General features: G+C 42.1%; 2 protein-coding genes across 2 annotated transcripts in view; one reads left to right on the top strand and one right to left on the bottom strand.

Annotated features, from left to right (window-relative positions):
* Positions 1-461: 461 nt before the first annotated feature.
* Positions 462-11357, top strand: gchfr (GTP cyclohydrolase I feedback regulator). Its single transcript, XM_052029341.1, has 3 exons — positions 462-621; positions 5834-5928; positions 10203-11357. The coding sequence occupies exons 1-3, from the start codon at positions 586-588 to the stop codon at positions 10336-10338; spliced, it is 267 nt and encodes an 88-aa protein (XP_051885301.1). The 5' UTR covers positions 462-585; the 3' UTR covers positions 10339-11357.
* Positions 11358-12688: 1331 nt separating this feature from the next.
* dnajc17 (DnaJ (Hsp40) homolog, subfamily C, member 17) overlaps positions 12689-16237 on the bottom strand; it is a 98417-nt gene continuing 94868 nt past the window's right edge. The window contains 1 exon segment of the mRNA XM_052020501.1: positions 12689-12869. Coding sequence (XP_051876461.1) covers positions 12762-12869 — 108 coding nt within the window. The 3' untranslated portion in view covers positions 12689-12761.

The following is a 16237-nucleotide window of genomic DNA, read 5'->3' as shown; positions in this document are numbered from 1 at the left end:
TCTTCTAAACTCCAGAATACAGGCCCAAGATCACCAACCTCTCCTCACAACACACTACCTTTATTCCGAGAAATCAATCCTGTGAAATTTCTCCGAACTGTCCCCAAAGCAAGTATGACACTCCTTGAATGAGTCCAAAACAGTCCGCAGTCCTCAGAGTGCTACTTTTGGTCACCTCGCCTCAGGTTGGACCGATTGTAGCCAGGTGCAGAGCCCTTACATTTGAATGACACCAGAGCTTAAGGAAATGAAGCACAAACTTCTCGATTCTCTGCTGCAAGGCAAACTCTTCCACCACAGGGTTAAACATTATGTCATTTTGAAGAAAATGCTTGATGTTCTGACTGACGCAAAATTACGGTAAGGTGGACACATTCCCATAGTGACTGGAGTTTGCGCGGTAATTCCAGAGAAGGCGGCTGGCTCTTTAAGAGCTGTTACGTGAGCTCCGGCAGTGGGGGGGGGGGGGGGTGCGGGGCTGATTGGTTGCAGTCAGGTTCGGCGTGGAAGTTATACCGTCAGTCCTGAGCTGTAGGAATAGTGGTTGGGGAATCTAGGTGGAGTACTGGAGGAAGAGCCGTGAAAATGCCTTATGTCCTCATCAGTACCCAGATCCGGCTGGTGAGTAAACATCCAGCATGTAAGGCGTTTGTGCCTTGGAGTAGGGTCATGCACTAATCCCACCCGATCCTCTTTAACAACCTGCAGAACATTGTGTGTTCGCCGCCACGATCGCCATTTAATCGCCGAGATTAATGTGCCTCTTTGTCCAAAGTAAATGTCCTGTATTTATCGAGCAGTGGGGGAATCTGATGCAAGCGTTTCTTTGAGTTACAACAGTTTAGTTATTACCGAAAGTGAAAGTATCCCCTTGACCACTGGTTAGATAGGCGAAGTTGACCTGATCTGAGAAATGTTGTTCTGGTCCAGTCACGTTGTGGGCAGGAGTGGTTAATTCCAACTGAAATTGACTCCGCAAACTGGATACCAGGTACCCCGTCTTGAGAGATAGGTTGCACCTTCCCCCCCGGGCACCGCATTTATTGTCATTAGCTGAGCCAGCGTTCCTTGCTGTGAAATTAAGAGGCAAGTGAACACGTGGATACAAATTTGGCTCAGTATAGGGAAACACGGAGGGAGGGGTGGACGGGGGTGATGGTTTATACATCGAAACATGCTCGACTTTGACATGATGTCCCAAAAGGTTTTCTTTCGTAAAAGACCCGGTGTAAGGGGCAGCATTATACAGGTGGCAGGTAACACAAATTCTGGTCGGTGGTTATGACGATAGTCACAGGCTTCAGGGTGAAGACAGGCGACATAGATGGTTAATGTGTGAAACTAATCCTGGAGGACTGGTTACCTGAAAATAAGATCTTTTTGTGCTCTGTACCATTCAGTTTCAGTGAAAAAGAAAATTATAAAAGTAAATCCAGACTTGCTGTCGATTGCACAAAATCTAGATTCCTCCTCTTCTTCTCCCCTTCTGGGTTCTCCACACTTGATATATTAATACATTGACAAGTCACCAACAAATGTCTGGCAGTGTGTAACCCATCCCTGAATTTATTCATGTGTGCATTGTCTGTGCAGTTCACAACTGCTCTAGTAGAATTAAAATTTCACAATTTGACTTGAATGGAATGTACCTAATAGATCCCAGTCAAGTTCTTCAGATCCACTCCAAACATATTACTTCCCTGGCTGTTCCTCTTACTCTTTCCCCTGCCTGCCACCCTTCTGGTAGTGGCGACCCCCAAGCTTTGATTTGCTGAACTCCTCCAACTAATGCATTTCCTTCCCCATTCACTTTCGTATCCCTGACCCTGGATATATCTGATTTCCCTTGTGTGATCTTCCCCCAAGCAAAGCATTTGTTGGCCTGTTAAGGACTGACCATCTAATGTCCAGGCAGGCATCTTGGAATTTTGTGGCAAGTGTGGTATAAGTGACACGATTCTGAAAAGTGTAGTTGAGCAGAGGGAACAGTATCTAAAAACCAGTCCTTGAAATTGGAAGATGTTTTAAAACAAAAATTGAAAAAAAAATGCAAATGCTGTTAATCTGAAACAAGACAAAAAAACATAAGTATTCAATAGATCAGACAGCATTGGTAGTGGAAGAAACTGAGTTTCTGTCCCTTCATTATAACACATTCTTGTTTTAAGTTGCAGAGAGGTTGGGAGAACAGTGGAATGGCTGCGATAGGATAAAGACTAATGTTGTCATGGCAACACTGGGGAAACAAAAAGGCAGCTGGCAACAGAAAATCAAATTGAATGGGAAAGAAGCAGCCAAATCCATAGACAGAGAGGGGGAAAAATGGGTTTACCTGAAATGTTGAATTTAACAATTAAGGCATGATGGCTGTAATATACCCAGAAAGAGAGGGGTGCTATTCCTTAAGCTAATGCTGGGTATCATTGGAGCATTGTAGGATGCTGAAGAGAGAGGTCAGAGTGAGAATGAGATGGAAATTTGAAGTGACAAGAAACTGGAAATTCAGGATTGCCCTTGCAAATTGAATGGAGCTGTTCTATAAAGCAGTCACGCCATCTATACTTAGTTCGTCTAACGTAGAAACCAAATATAGAATAAAAACACCATTAGCATTGGATGCGTGACATTAAACTGGAAGTATGTGAGTTGCTGCTGTACCTGGTAGGACTGTTTGGGTCCTGGGATAGTGGGTAGGGAAGAGGTAAAAGGGCAGGTGTTGGATCTATGGTTGCACTGGAAAGTGTGTGAGAAGGGGGTTGGTTGATGGAGATGGAAGAGTGGACCAGGGAACTGTGGAGGGAATGGTCCCTTTGGAATGCCGAAAGGGGTGGGAAGGCGAAGAAATATCTGATGATGGAATCCCATTGGATGGGTAGAAATTATGGAGGATAATCCATTGAACCCAGATGCTGGTGGAGTGGAAGTTGAGGTCAAGGGAAATGCTTTTCTTGTTCTGGCTGGCAAGAGAAGTGATAAGAGCAGAAGCATGGGAAATGAAGGAGACGCAGTTGAAAGCCCTGTTAACTGTAGCAGAGGGGAAGTTACTGTTAAGGAAAAAGGAAGATATCTTAAAGACACTGGCATTGGAAGTCTCGTTGTTACAATAGATATGGTGGAGAAACTGGGAGTATGGAATGGAGTCCTTGCAGGGTGGGAGGATGTATAGCTGACATGGCTATGGGAATTGCTAGATATTGGTAGTCAGCTTATCCTTGGAGGTGGAGATGTCAAGAAAGTCAATGAAAGAGTCAGATATTGACTATGTGATTGTGAGAGCAGGATGGAAACTAGCAGTGAAGGTAAAGAGATTTTTGAGTCCTGTACATGTACAGGAAGCAGCAGCATCGCAGCCATCAATGTCGTGAAGAAAGAGTTTTTTATGGGTACATTACAGCCGTTAGAAATTAATTGAATTTAACAAGTTTAATAAATTTCTCTCTCCACAGATGTGACTGTGTCTTTGGTTTCAATTCATTTCACTTTTTTGTCTCCAACTGCTGCTTTTTAAAGTCATTGATACATGGACAACCTTTGTCTGTATCCTATCACGGACGTCCCCTCTGTTATTTTTATGCTGCCACCTCTCTTCAATTTAAAACATGCTTATTTTCTCTCTCTTCTAGTTCTGATGAATAGTCCATACTCCAAAGCACCAGCTTTATTTTCTTCTCCACTGATGCTGCTGTCTGACTCATTGAATGCTTCCAGCATTAGGTGTTTTAAAAAGATCGATTCATATGAAATTACAGCAATAGAGTATAAAAGCGTATAGATCATGGGTGAACTTCAAAATTTAATTTAGTCCTCAGTTGGAGTATTATAGATAGTTCAGGAAACCACATTTCAAGAAAAAATACAGACAAGTTTAACAGGAAGTTACCAGATCGAAGGACATCAGTTTGAAAATTTAGTGCCTTTCTCCTTGTAACTATGTCAGGATATTACCTGCCAGGCTTTCAAAATAGTTATAGGTTTGGCGATACAAGAGACTGCAGATGCTGGAATCTGGAGCAAAAAGCAAACTGCTGGGGGAACTTGTATGTTCAGTAGGATCTGTGGAGGCAAAGAAATGGTTGATGGTTTGGGTCAAGGCCCTGCATCAGGACTGAGATAGTGAACGGAAGATAGCCAGTGTAAAGAGGTGAGTGGGAGGGGTGAAACCGGCTGGCAGGTGATAGGTTGAACCAGATGACGTGGGGGATGATGGGCAAATGGAGTCCAGGGGGAGGTAGGCACAGAGCCCATCATCTCTCCCTTATCTGATTTTCCAGCCTCTGTCTCCACCTTCACTCTCCCCCACCTGGCTCCATCTGCCCATCATCCCTCACCTCACATAGTTCTACCTATCACCTACCAGCCCATGTCTCACCCGTCCCACTCACCTCTTTATATTGGCTATCTTCCCAATACATTCTTAGTCCTGATGCAGGGTCTTGATCTAAAATGTCAATGATTTCTTTGCCTCAACAGATGCTGTCTGACATGCTGAGTTCCTTCAGCAGTTTGTTTTTTGTGCAGATTATAAGTTTTATAGAGCAGGTAGAGAATAATAATTTTCTACCGTAGTGAGTCGACAACTAGTGCTCATAGGTTCAAAATTATTAACAAAAGAGCTAAAGAGGAGGTGAGAAGAGATACTTTTACTTTGAGGGTTGCTCATGAAAGAAATGATGCAAACTGATTCCGCAAATAATTGTGAAGTTGCTACAATTACACATGTTCTTGTAAATGAGGAACTTCCAGGGTTATCAATTTAAGGAGGAATAGGACAAAGCAAAACTGCCCTCTTAAAGAGGCAGCACACCCTCAATACTGATTAATGTGTCAACCTGTACTTTAAGTTTGCATCTAGTGGGTGAAAGTTTACTTGGTTGTTAATCAGAGAATGAAGCAGCGCGTTCAACCTTTTCAGCTAGATCATCCTGGACCTGCTGGCACTCATGGTTTAGGCTGGTTCATAAATAAGAGGGACTTGGATTAAGGTGCAGAGTGATGTATATCAATGAATATTTAGTAATGCATGAGTGCTTTTTGGTTGCATCTCAAGGAGCTGCTGTAAAACTTTAGTTTGAAGTCTATACGGGATACTATTTATCATTCTAGCTGTGGTGTATTACAACCCTACTCTGAGTTTAGGGATGGGCAACAAATGCTTAGCTTGCCAATGATGTCTGTGTCTTAGAAACAAAAATAAAGCCTAATAAATTGGTAGTAAAAGTTCTGCTGAATACAGGTCCTCCCTGGGTTACAAATGCCTGATTTATGGACTGCCTATACATACGAACAAGTATTTGGGAGACTGGTGGGGATGGATTTTCTGGCTGCTGCGGGGCTGCAGGCATCTCCTGTTGGGTGGGAACAGGGCATTTCTGCATGTCTTCTTCCCCCACCCCTGAGCCACAACAATCAAGGGCTGGGTAAAACCAAGCAGAGCTGGGAGCGCTGAGCAGACTCACTTGCTCACTCAAAGAATCAGTGAGGCCGGCTGGTGGCCGCTCTGCCTGTGCCTGCTCCCTCTCCCATCACAGCTGTTTCTGTGATCCCCTCACCTCATCTTCCATCTGGGCACATTGTAGCCTTGTGGACTTGGTATCAAATTCTCTAACTTCAAATAACTCACTTTGTCTGTATCAGAACTGGGCACTTCTGCTTTAAGTCATCCATCCAAGGTAACAGTTGAGTTTTTCTCTCTCCATTAGTATTGCCTGACCTTCTGGGCATGTGCCACAGGCCTGCTATTAGCAACACATAAGGGGGTTTTGGGAAGGACAGGAAAATGAAGAAGGTATAAGACAGTTAAATAGTTATAACAGGGGAAATTTTACTTTTTCAGGAAACTGGACCCACGATTGTGGGAGATGAGAACTCGGATGTGAATCTCATGAACTATCTTGGAGCTGAGAAAACCATTGTATTAGGAAATAACTTGTGAGTAGTCAGAATAGGGAATCGGTCCTCTAATGCTTTTTGACTATTCATTGTATATCCACTTTTCGGCTCTTTCTATTCTGCAACTTGGAATTGACCAGATTTATGCCAGCAGCTCAGCTCAGTGCTGAATGGGTCAGGAAGAGATTTTAGCAGGGGTGACTGAACTCTGCAATTGGTACCTTTCCTGGGAAGTTTAATCTGGCTGAGGATAACTTTGCAAAGTTTCTGATTTCTAATGCACCTGACTATACCTCTGATACAGATTGCTTCACAACATAGTCCATTAGCATTCCCCTGCTGGCCTCTTTGTTCCCTGTGGCACTGCCTTCCATTCACGTATCTATCAGAGGTTGTGCCTTTGCCCCATGCAAATGGCCAAGAGCATAGTAATATTTGGAAGTAAAGATTAATTTCTCATAGTATCAGGCTCTGAGAAATCCCATCAGTCCCATTTCCCCCACTTATTTTCTTGTAACCTATTCTCTCTCACGTGCTCATCTGCTCCATCCTGATTCTCTTACTGTGCACCAACGCTGAGAGACTCTGACACACAACACACAGTTTAAAGAAAAAATCCCAAATGAAAATCCTAACGCTATGATCTCTTCACTCATGCTGAGAAATTGAGCAGAACTGGGGAGGAGCCCTGGACTGAGCTGAACCATTGTGATTAAGCTGTCCTTCCTGCACAAACAGCTCTCTCCACTCTCTCCATTCCTTATAATGTAATTCAACGTGCTCACTGCTAAAATTACACTTGCTTAATTTGAGAGACAGACTATGTATCAGAAGATTCTGGCATCAAAACAGATATGATGGCAAAAAGTTGGCAGGAAAGAATTGGTTAATAGAGGGGTTCACAACTGAAGAGCAAATGGGAGGAGGAATTTGGAACACTACTAGAGCACTTAGTCTCTTAATCAATGACATCACTGTTGATCTGTAACCTAATCTTATTTACCCACTTTTACCCCACATCATTTAACAACCTTGGCTGACAAAAATCGATCTTTCTCATATATAAACTAAATATAAATGGCAATTGATTCAGTTTCAATTAAATCATTTCCTTAATCTTCTAAATTCCAGGGACTACTACTTTAGTTTGTATAATCTCTCCTCAATTTAAATCTGAGGGTTATCATACTGGTAAATCTGCACTGGACTCCCTCCAAGGCTGTTATGTCCTTTCAGATGTAGTAAATAACAAAAGAGAAGCTTGAGGGAGAAATAACTAGGAGAAGCCAGGCAGTTGCTTGAAATTGCTAGAGAAATAAAACTATAATTGATGAAAGGTAATTAATTAATCTGAAATGTTGACTATTTTCTGCACAGATGCTGCCTGGCCCCTGTTTGAATATTTCCAGCATTTTTTGTTTTTAATTTCAGATTCCTAGTATTTGCAATTTTTTGGTTTTGGATTTATAAATCCATGGTGACTGGAAATGTTAAATGCAAAAGCGGGAATCTAATTCAGTGTTGGGTCTAGAGGGTATGCCCAGTTGAAGGATGAGGTGCTGTACCTGAAGTTTACAGTGAGCTTTGTTGGAACAATGGAGGAGACTGAGAGGTCAGAGTGGGAATGGCATGGAGAATTAAAATGATGGTCTTGGAAGCTCAGGTTTAACATCCTTGAGTGAAGAAAGGTGTCTCATAAGGTAGTCACCCATTCTCCATTTGTTATTTTTCTGGGGTAGCAGAGACCATATTTGCATCTATTGAGATGTATTTATTAAGTTTTACTCATTCACTTAAATTATGAAGATTGATAGACTTAATGTATCCATTTACACAACTTAGTGTCACCTACTGTATCATTAGGAGGCTTAGATATGATTTTTTAAATTCCATTTTAAATATGACAAATAATTGTGACTCTAACATTGATTCCTATGGGACACCACTTGTCACAATCTGCTAATTTAAAATTCTGCTTATTATTCCCACTTCTCCATCTCCTGAAGCTCAATTTCCTCACCATGTTAAAATAAAAACAGAAAATACTGGAAATACTTTGCAGGTCAGGCTGCATCTGTGGGAATAGAAATGGTTAATGTTTCAGGTCAAAGAACCTTCGTCAGAACTAGGAAGAAGATGAAAGAAGCTCATTCAGATGCAGGGAGGGGCTGAGCTGTAAACAAAGTTATCTGGTCAATGAATGAATGGGAGCAGTTAAGAGAGTGAGAACATAGACAAAAGATTGTGGGAGTTGTGAAATGTAGAAATGCTTGCCCGGTGGGTCAGACCTAATTGTGTTTTTTATTCCTTTGGGTGTGTCTTCCTGCTCTGCATTTTGGAATTCCCTCTAATTCCTCTCATTGACCAGATAACTTTGTTTACAGTTTAGTGTATACCCTGGGTCACCCTGGTTTTACCCTATCAGAGACACCTCTCCCCCACTCTCCCTGCAGTTTAATGAGCTTCTTTTACCTTTTCCCAATTCTGACAAAGGGTCTTCGACCTGGAATGTTAACTGTTTCTCTTCCCACAGATGCAGCCTGACCTGCTCAGTATATCCAACACAACGCGCATGGACGTATTGCCATATGATATTTTAATTGCCTTTTTTTTCAAAAAAAAATCTGTTGGGTTCCTTTGCTGTTACTTACCCTTACAGATGTCTGCTGGCTGATCAATTTTAAAAAAGTGATCATGCACTCTTCTTAATTGTATGTTCCAATAATTTCCCAAGGATAGATGTGCTTAATTGGCCAAACTAATGAAGCAGCTCCTGAATCAACGGAATTTTGAGTGTTTAGAGCTAGATCAAATACAAGTCCAAGAGAATGTATTTTACCCCATCAATCTAAGATGTTTGTTTTAAAACATGACAAATTGGAAACTGGGAAGAGTAGTTCTTTGCCACAACAGGGAGAAGGAGTACAGTCCTGGCAGGTACCTTCTGTTAACAGTGGCAATGAACTTGCCTCCCCAAGTCAGTGTCATCTATTTAATTTAGTCCAACCTGTAAGACTCCTGCCCGATGTGGTGAGAACTGAAAAACATAGTAACTAACAAACTCTGATGAAATTAAACCAGGCTTGGCCTGGGAGCTCTTGAGTGTGGAAAGAGCCATCTCTTCCTGATTCCCCAGTCAGCAAATTGGCCAGCATCAAGCAGTGTAACATGAGGAAACAATCCTTGGCTGCACTTAAACTGGGTACCATGTATAAGTCATTTCTTTAAGCACACAGACTTATCATCCATCATTCTGTGAATTTCCCCCATTTCCCTATACTATAACATGATGTATGGAGGGATGAGGTGTTTCTATTTCTTAGTAGATTAGCCAGCATTTTGGGATTTGTGCCCTATTATAACTCATTGGCCTGTCGTTTTGAGGATTTGTATTTTGGCCCAAACCTTTCTGGTGATATCAGCTGAGCTAGGCCTATGGATTCTGATCATTTAACTATCACTTTATAGTTTCTCTTTTGTTTCATTTATGTTTCTACGGGATGATGGAGAATGTTCCCTCAACCAAATCATGCCATCATGTTCTGAATAATCCCTGAACTGGGTCCACTCATTCGCATTGCTGGAAGCATTTTAAGATCTTTAGTTACAACTTTTTAAGCTGTTGTACTTGAACCTGAGGGGAAGCAAACCAATTCTGAACAGTGTAACCTGACTCTGGAATGGCAGTAGGGCAACTGTAGCATAGGATGGGAGAGAGCTGGATTCCATATTCTTCCTTTCCTGGATCGTAGATATTGCAGAGCTCCTTCACATTAAGAACTATCAGATGGGCATGACGTGGCTAAATGCCAAAATGAATGGTCTTTAACCTGAAACATTAATTCTATTTCACTCTCCAGATGCTGCTTGCCCAGCTGAGTGTTTCCAGTATTTTCCGAGTTAAAGAAGCTGCAGTTTTTTGATTTTCAAGCAGACACTTCCCCTGGCTGAAGACACCTCACCAAGGATGGAGCAAAAGTAGAGGGGATGCACAGAAGACCAAAAGTAGGGAGATGGAAAACTTAGGATTGCAGATTACAGCATTGCAGGGTTAGAGATAGGATTGGTTGAGGGCAGGCATACCATATTTAAGAGGTACCATAGGGACTAGAGCCAATGTAGGCCAGCAGGGATGGGATGGAGCATTGACTAGGGCTTGCAGGGACATATGCTGTTGGAGCAGAGTCCAGCACTTTTCAAGGGGCCTTTATCAAGGAATTAGATGGAATGATGAGCAGCCAGCCAAGAAAAGACACTCTGGCATAAAAAAAGGTTGGTTGATTTAAGAGATTAATTTGTGTTTGTGTCCACAGCTCAGAATATCGGGTGAAATACCCCCCACGGGTGGTGCTGGACAAACTGGAAGTTCTTGGCTACCACGTAATCAGCATGACAGGTGTGGGGCAGACCCTAATCTGGTGTCTACACAAAGCTCAACGTGACCCTTAGATGAATGGAACCGTATCCCTTGCCTCAATATCAGAGATGGATTATTTGCATATGAAGGGGACGAACTGAACTCCCACTCGTGCTGTTCAGGGATTTGTGTTTAGAAACATTATCAGAAATATTCAGACTCTAGATTCATTGATGTCTCCATTCTTTTTATTTCTCCCCTCCTCGCCATTAGTTGTTCTCTCCTGCTTGGTGGGGAGCAATCAGTGCTGTAAAACCTCCCCCTCACCTAAACCTCGTCAGTGAGTCTAGATGGCATATGTCAGTAGGATTATTGAGAAGCATCACCACTACCCCCAACCATCCTCCAACACTCAATGCATAAGGACCATGGGCTTGAGTGGGAGCAGAGCTTGGGACTGATTTCTTTCCCTCCGCCCCCAACCTTCTGATCTTGGCTGCTGCGATTAACAGTAGTCATCCAACTGGGTGAGATCAGCTGGCTCAGGACAGTGACTAATCACAAGGTATCCAATTAGTTCTTATCACACTGAAAGGTACAATTAACCTACCCACAATGTGCTGGACTATTTAGTTTTAAAGTTGTGGTGCTACATTAATGAGACCCCAACTTCCAACCCCATTGTTGGAAATGTGATGTTTGGTACATTAACAGAACATGCAGTCTCCGACCAGCCTTGCCTCAACATAACACACCCAGTGGCTCACTAGAAAAGACTAAGTAATGGTACTAAGTCCCTTGCTCTCTGATTTTGTTGACCTATGTCAAGGACAGGAAAAAAAACAAGAGTTTCCACTCCTGCTCACAAGCCACAGTGGGAATGCAGTTAATGTTGCAGAGCAGGAGAGGAATAGATTATGCTGATGCCTTTGACTGTTTAAGTACAATGTAAATAATAATTAGTGCACTTCAAAATAATTACTTGAGGCTCTTTTCAAAGTGATGTGATAATGTGAGTTGTGTTTCCTCTTTTCTACTGATATTCACTGTCCAATTTCACATTGGAATAATGGTCACTTCAGTAATTGTCTAATAAATGATTGATGGCTTACCTACCTGTGTTGTCCATTATTTTGTGCGTGTCAGATGTCATTTGAACCAAACATCTGTAAATCAGATTTACAAGACCAAATTTCATAAAGCAGGGGGCTGACATTGATATGCTTAAATAGAAGCTCAGACTACTTTCCTTAGAGCCACAAAGATTAAATCACCAATGATACAATGAGAACTGTTTCCAGGGGTCAGGTTTGTGTCATGTTTGCTGATCCTAACTAGTGTAGCAGTTGGGATTGGCTTTGGTAATTGTAGAGGAGAGACAGTAACCTGTAGTTTCTCTTTATTACTCTAAGCAGTGTTGGAAAACATGCATGGCCTTAAGTAGGTGTGGCTCAGACACACCCTGCTCCACCAGTTATCAAGTCAATAACATGACTTGTCAACTTTCCTATCTGACACCCATATCCACTGATTTCCTTAGTGTTTATCAGTCTTGAATATACTGAATGATTGAAGATCCAGCCCTTGGAAATAAAGAACTCCTAAGTTTTGCAACCCAACGTTTAAAGAACTTTCTCCTCATCTCAATCCTAAATAGTCAAACTTTATCCTAACACTAGTTCTGGATACTCCAGCTGAAGGAAACGACTTCTTGGTGTCTTATTTTGTCAATCTCTCAATTTTCTATATCTCAATGAGATCACTTCTGATTCTTATGTACTCCAGTCAATTTTGGCCCATCTTACTCAGTCTCTCAGGCTGCAACCTCCTCATCTCTAGAATCAGCCCGCACTACACCAGTTCCAAGTATATCTTCAGGTATGGAGGCACAAACTGAAAACCTTTCCCATACAAGGTCCCACTAAAACCCTGACGTCTCTCAAAATTTGTACTCCAATCCCCTTGCTTTGTAGAATGTGAATGAATTAATAATGAAAATGTCATTTGAAATATTAAGTGATAATCTATGGCTGATAGCCATAAATACCATTATGATACAGTCAATATGTATTTTCCAACAAGTTTTTACAATCCATACAAATCAATCTGTGCTGTCAGTGGATATATTTAGCGAGAAGAACGTTACTTCAGTAACACTAAATGTGCTTTTCCACTTGTGCTTTTTGAACATCCTTTTGGCACCTGGTTTAACTCTGAAAATTTCTTGATTAAATGACTGGCTTGAAGTCAGATGATTAGCAACCAGGGAGATTAGACAGGAGTAATTTGCTGTGGAGGCACCTCTCACCTCTGGGAGGCTTGGTACTGAGTTCAACATTTGGGCATGTGAGAAATCAGCGGCCTGCAATCTCCTTGGAACAGTACCTGGCTACCCACACAATTCTTTTCAGGCATTGACACATGCAAAGTCAAGACTGAAGATTCATTAAAAAGAAAAGCAGTTTATTCCAGTGTGGTGAAACTAAAAAGTGTACAGCACAGTCCCATAGCATGTTTAATCATCATCTTTCTGAAGCTCTTCAATGAGACGCTGTCTTTCTGCTGCCTGTCGCATCCGCATCATCACAAGACTTTCGTAATCCCGTTCTGTCCGTGAAGTGTTCTGGGTTAAAAAAAAATACATAGTCAGTACTGGGAGTATAAACACTGTTTGCATGGTGGTTTTCTGCCAATTTAATTTACCGTATTCAGTGCTAATAATTTGGTTTCTATCTTGGAGAAACCAAAAGCAGATTAGCTGATTGCAGAGCACCACAATTCGGTTTGCAAGTATGACCTTAAGCTTCCAGTTGTTTCTCACGTTAATACTCTTTTTTTGGTCTCTTACACAGTTCCAACAAAACCTGCCGTAAGCCTTAGGAACAACGTTTCGTCTTCCAGCTAGTCTTTTGATAGCCCTCAGGACTTAACAATTTCAGCTAACTAGCCTTTCCAGTTTGTGTCAGACCTGGGCAGTCTGATGAAAGGTTATCAATCTGTAATGTTAACTCTGTTTTCCCTCTGCTCACATTTGCTGCACGACCTGCTGAGCATTCCCAGCATCCTCTTCTATTTCACATTTCCAGCAGCTGCAGTGTTTTGCATCGTTTTCCCTCCACTCTTTTCAATCATCTCCTATTTAGATCTCCATTCAGATCAGCCGTGAGTCATTTCCCTCCTCAGCTGGAGTCACCATTGCCACTTGTGCCCTTCAGATGTTCCCTTTGCTTTCTCCACTCTGCCCTCTTCTGTTATTTAAAGCATGTTTGATTTCTATTTTTCCAGTTCTGATTGAAAGATCATGGACCTGAACTTGTTAATTCTGTTTGTCTCTGTCTCCACAGGCACTGCCTGACCTGCTGAGTGTTCCCAGCATTTTCTGTTTTAATATCAGAAATAGTTGTTGTTTGAAAAAGGGGAGTTCAAAAAAAAATCTTGTTCAGAACATTGGGAATGCAGCCTGATGAAATGCACTGCACTCCCTGGGGTCTGTTCTCATGTAGACCACACAACAAAGCAGTCAGAGAGTTCCCAGGAGATCCTGCTCCACTTGCAGGCAATGAACAGCTAGCTCTAATAATACATTTCGTCCAGCTGGACTAAATCAACTCTTTTCAGCTTGCAGGAAGATTGCAGGACATCTCAGAGTAACACATCATTCTGTGGAAATGCCTCACTGAGAAAATCAGGGGAATTCTTACAGTGAGCTCCCCTCAACATATGCCAAGTCTCACTACACAGCCATCACAGCAACTACACTGTGCCAAATCAGAAGCATTTTCATTTGCATAATCACCCACACCATCAGTAACTATCTTTGTAAATTGAGTTTAGATATTCCGTGATCACTTGTGGTGAGGGCTGAGAATGGACAAGATGCCTGGATCATCCCACTAGTCAGTCTTTCAATGAAATCGCAGTTCCAGAAACCACAGCAGCAACAAGTTCTACTTCAGCCAGTTAATCTAACATTCCGTCAATTGGCAGTTTAATCTCGTTTTACTTGTTTATTAATCCTTAATTTTGAACAGAGGTAGTTGTAGGATCATAGAATAGAATTCATTCTCTCAGCTGAGCTTTCATTCATTTCTCTCTTATCCTAATGCTTGTTTCCCTTTTGTTCCCTAAAACTTGAACATCTCAAGCACCTGATTATATTATGCAGACTTCACAAAGGATTTGCCCAAAAATTTGAACAATCACCTGACTACAGCAGGTGGCTAGACCTGTTCTTGCCGGGCTGTTTAATTTAAATGTGTGCAAATAAATTCTTGTTGGAAATGGTTTCTGAAGATACAACATTATTCATAGAATGACAAATTTTATCAGTAATGCACCGAGTAACTAGGAGCAACAAACAATCTGCTGGAGGAACTCAGCGGGTCAAGCAGCATCTGTGGGAGGAAAGGAATTGTCGATGTTTTAGGTCGAAACCCTGCATTGGGACTAGTAACTAGGAGATTGTTCAGGTACAAGTATAGTAAAAGTTAGTGCAATGTTACATTGTATTGTGCATAACATTCAGAACTTAGAGGACAGGAAAAAGGAAGAGAGGTGAGAAAGGAAAAATGTTTAATGAGTCAAAGGGATTGAGGGGGAGGCTGGGGGCCTGGAGGGGAGATGGGGAGGCTCAGGAGCAAAAATAAAGACGATATAAGAGAAATGAAGATGTAAATGGTGGAGTAGATTAGAGAGAATCTGTTGATATGGTACTTGGATCTCCAAACTGCTTTGATAAAGTTTCACAAGAGATTAGTGTGCAAAACTAAAGCACACAGGTTGGGTGTTGTGGGGAGGGGGGTAATAACATACTGGTATGAATTGAGTGAGTTAACAGATGGGGAACACAGAGCAGAAATAAATGGGATGTTCCCAGAATACTGAAGGGATGAATACTCGCATCCAGCTATTTGCGATATACTGTATGTATCAGGGATTTGCTTGAGGGAACCAAATTTAGTATTTCTAAGCTTCCAATGACATGAAATTGGGTAAGATTGTGTACGGAGGATGCAAAGAAGTTGCAACCTCACACTCAACATCAGCAAGACCAAGGAACTGATTGCGGACTTCAGGAAGGGGAAGTCTGGAGAATACACACCAGTCCTCAGTGAGGGGTCAGCGGTGGAAAGGGAGAGCAGCTTCAAGTTCCTGGGTGGCAACATCTCGGAGGATCTATCCTGGGCCTAACACATTGATGCGATCACGAAGGCGGCACAGCAGCGGCTCTACTTTGCTGGAGTCTGAGGAGAATCAGTATGTCATCATAGGCTGTTACGAATTTCTACAGATGTACGGTGGAGAGCGTTCTGACTGGTTGCATCACCGCCTGGTATGGAGCCTCCAAGGCACAGGACCACAAAGCGGCTGCAGAGAGTTGTAGACTCAGCCAGCTTCATCACGGGCACCACCCTCCCCACCATTGAGGACACCTTCAAGAGGCAATGCCTCAAGAAGCCGGCATCTATCATTATGGACCCTCACCGTCCGGGACATGCCCTCTTAGGGTTTCTACCATCGGGGGGGGAAGTACAGGAGCCTGAAAATCCAAACTCAACGATTCAGGAACAGATTCTTCCTTCCGCCATCAGATTTCTGAATGGTCTATGAACACTACCTCATTATTCCTTTTTTTGCACTATTTATTTTTGTAATTTATAGATTTTTATGTCTTTGCACTGTACTGCTGCCACAAAACAACAAATTTCACATCATATGTCAGTGATAATAAATCTGATAAGTCTGGAAGTGATTCAGGCAAGTTGAGTGACTGTATACATACATGGCAGATGCAGTATAATAGGTATAAATGTGATATTTTCTGCTGTGCTATGAAAACAAATGGCAGAGTATTAGAGGGAACTTCTTCACTCAGAGAGTGGTGGGAGTGTGGAACAAGCTGCCACCTGACGTGATAAATGTGGGCTCACTCTTAAGTTTTAAGAATAAATTGGATAGATACATGGATGGGATAGGTCTGGATGGTTATGG

This window comes from Pristis pectinata, chromosome 1 (assembly GCF_009764475.1).
Source record: "Pristis pectinata isolate sPriPec2 chromosome 1, sPriPec2.1.pri, whole genome shotgun sequence".
Lineage (NCBI taxonomy): Eukaryota > Metazoa > Chordata > Chondrichthyes > Rhinopristiformes > Pristidae > Pristis > Pristis pectinata.
This window is presented reverse-complemented; position numbering and strand designations above follow the sequence as displayed.

What these genes read in the sequence shown, in the direction of transcription:
- gchfr (XM_052029341.1), top strand. Translation starts at nt 586, where the DNA reads ATGCCTTATGTCCTCATCAGTACCCAGATCCGGCTG. An exon ending in TCAGTACCCAGATCCGGCTG is followed by an intron (nt 622 to 5,833) that starts GTGAGTAAACAT and finishes TTACTTTTTCAG; the next exon opens with GAAACTGGACCCACGATTGT. An exon ending in ATTGTATTAGGAAATAACTT is followed by an intron (nt 5,929 to 10,202) that starts GTGAGTAGTCAG and finishes TTGTGTCCACAG; the next exon opens with CTCAGAATATCGGGTGAAAT.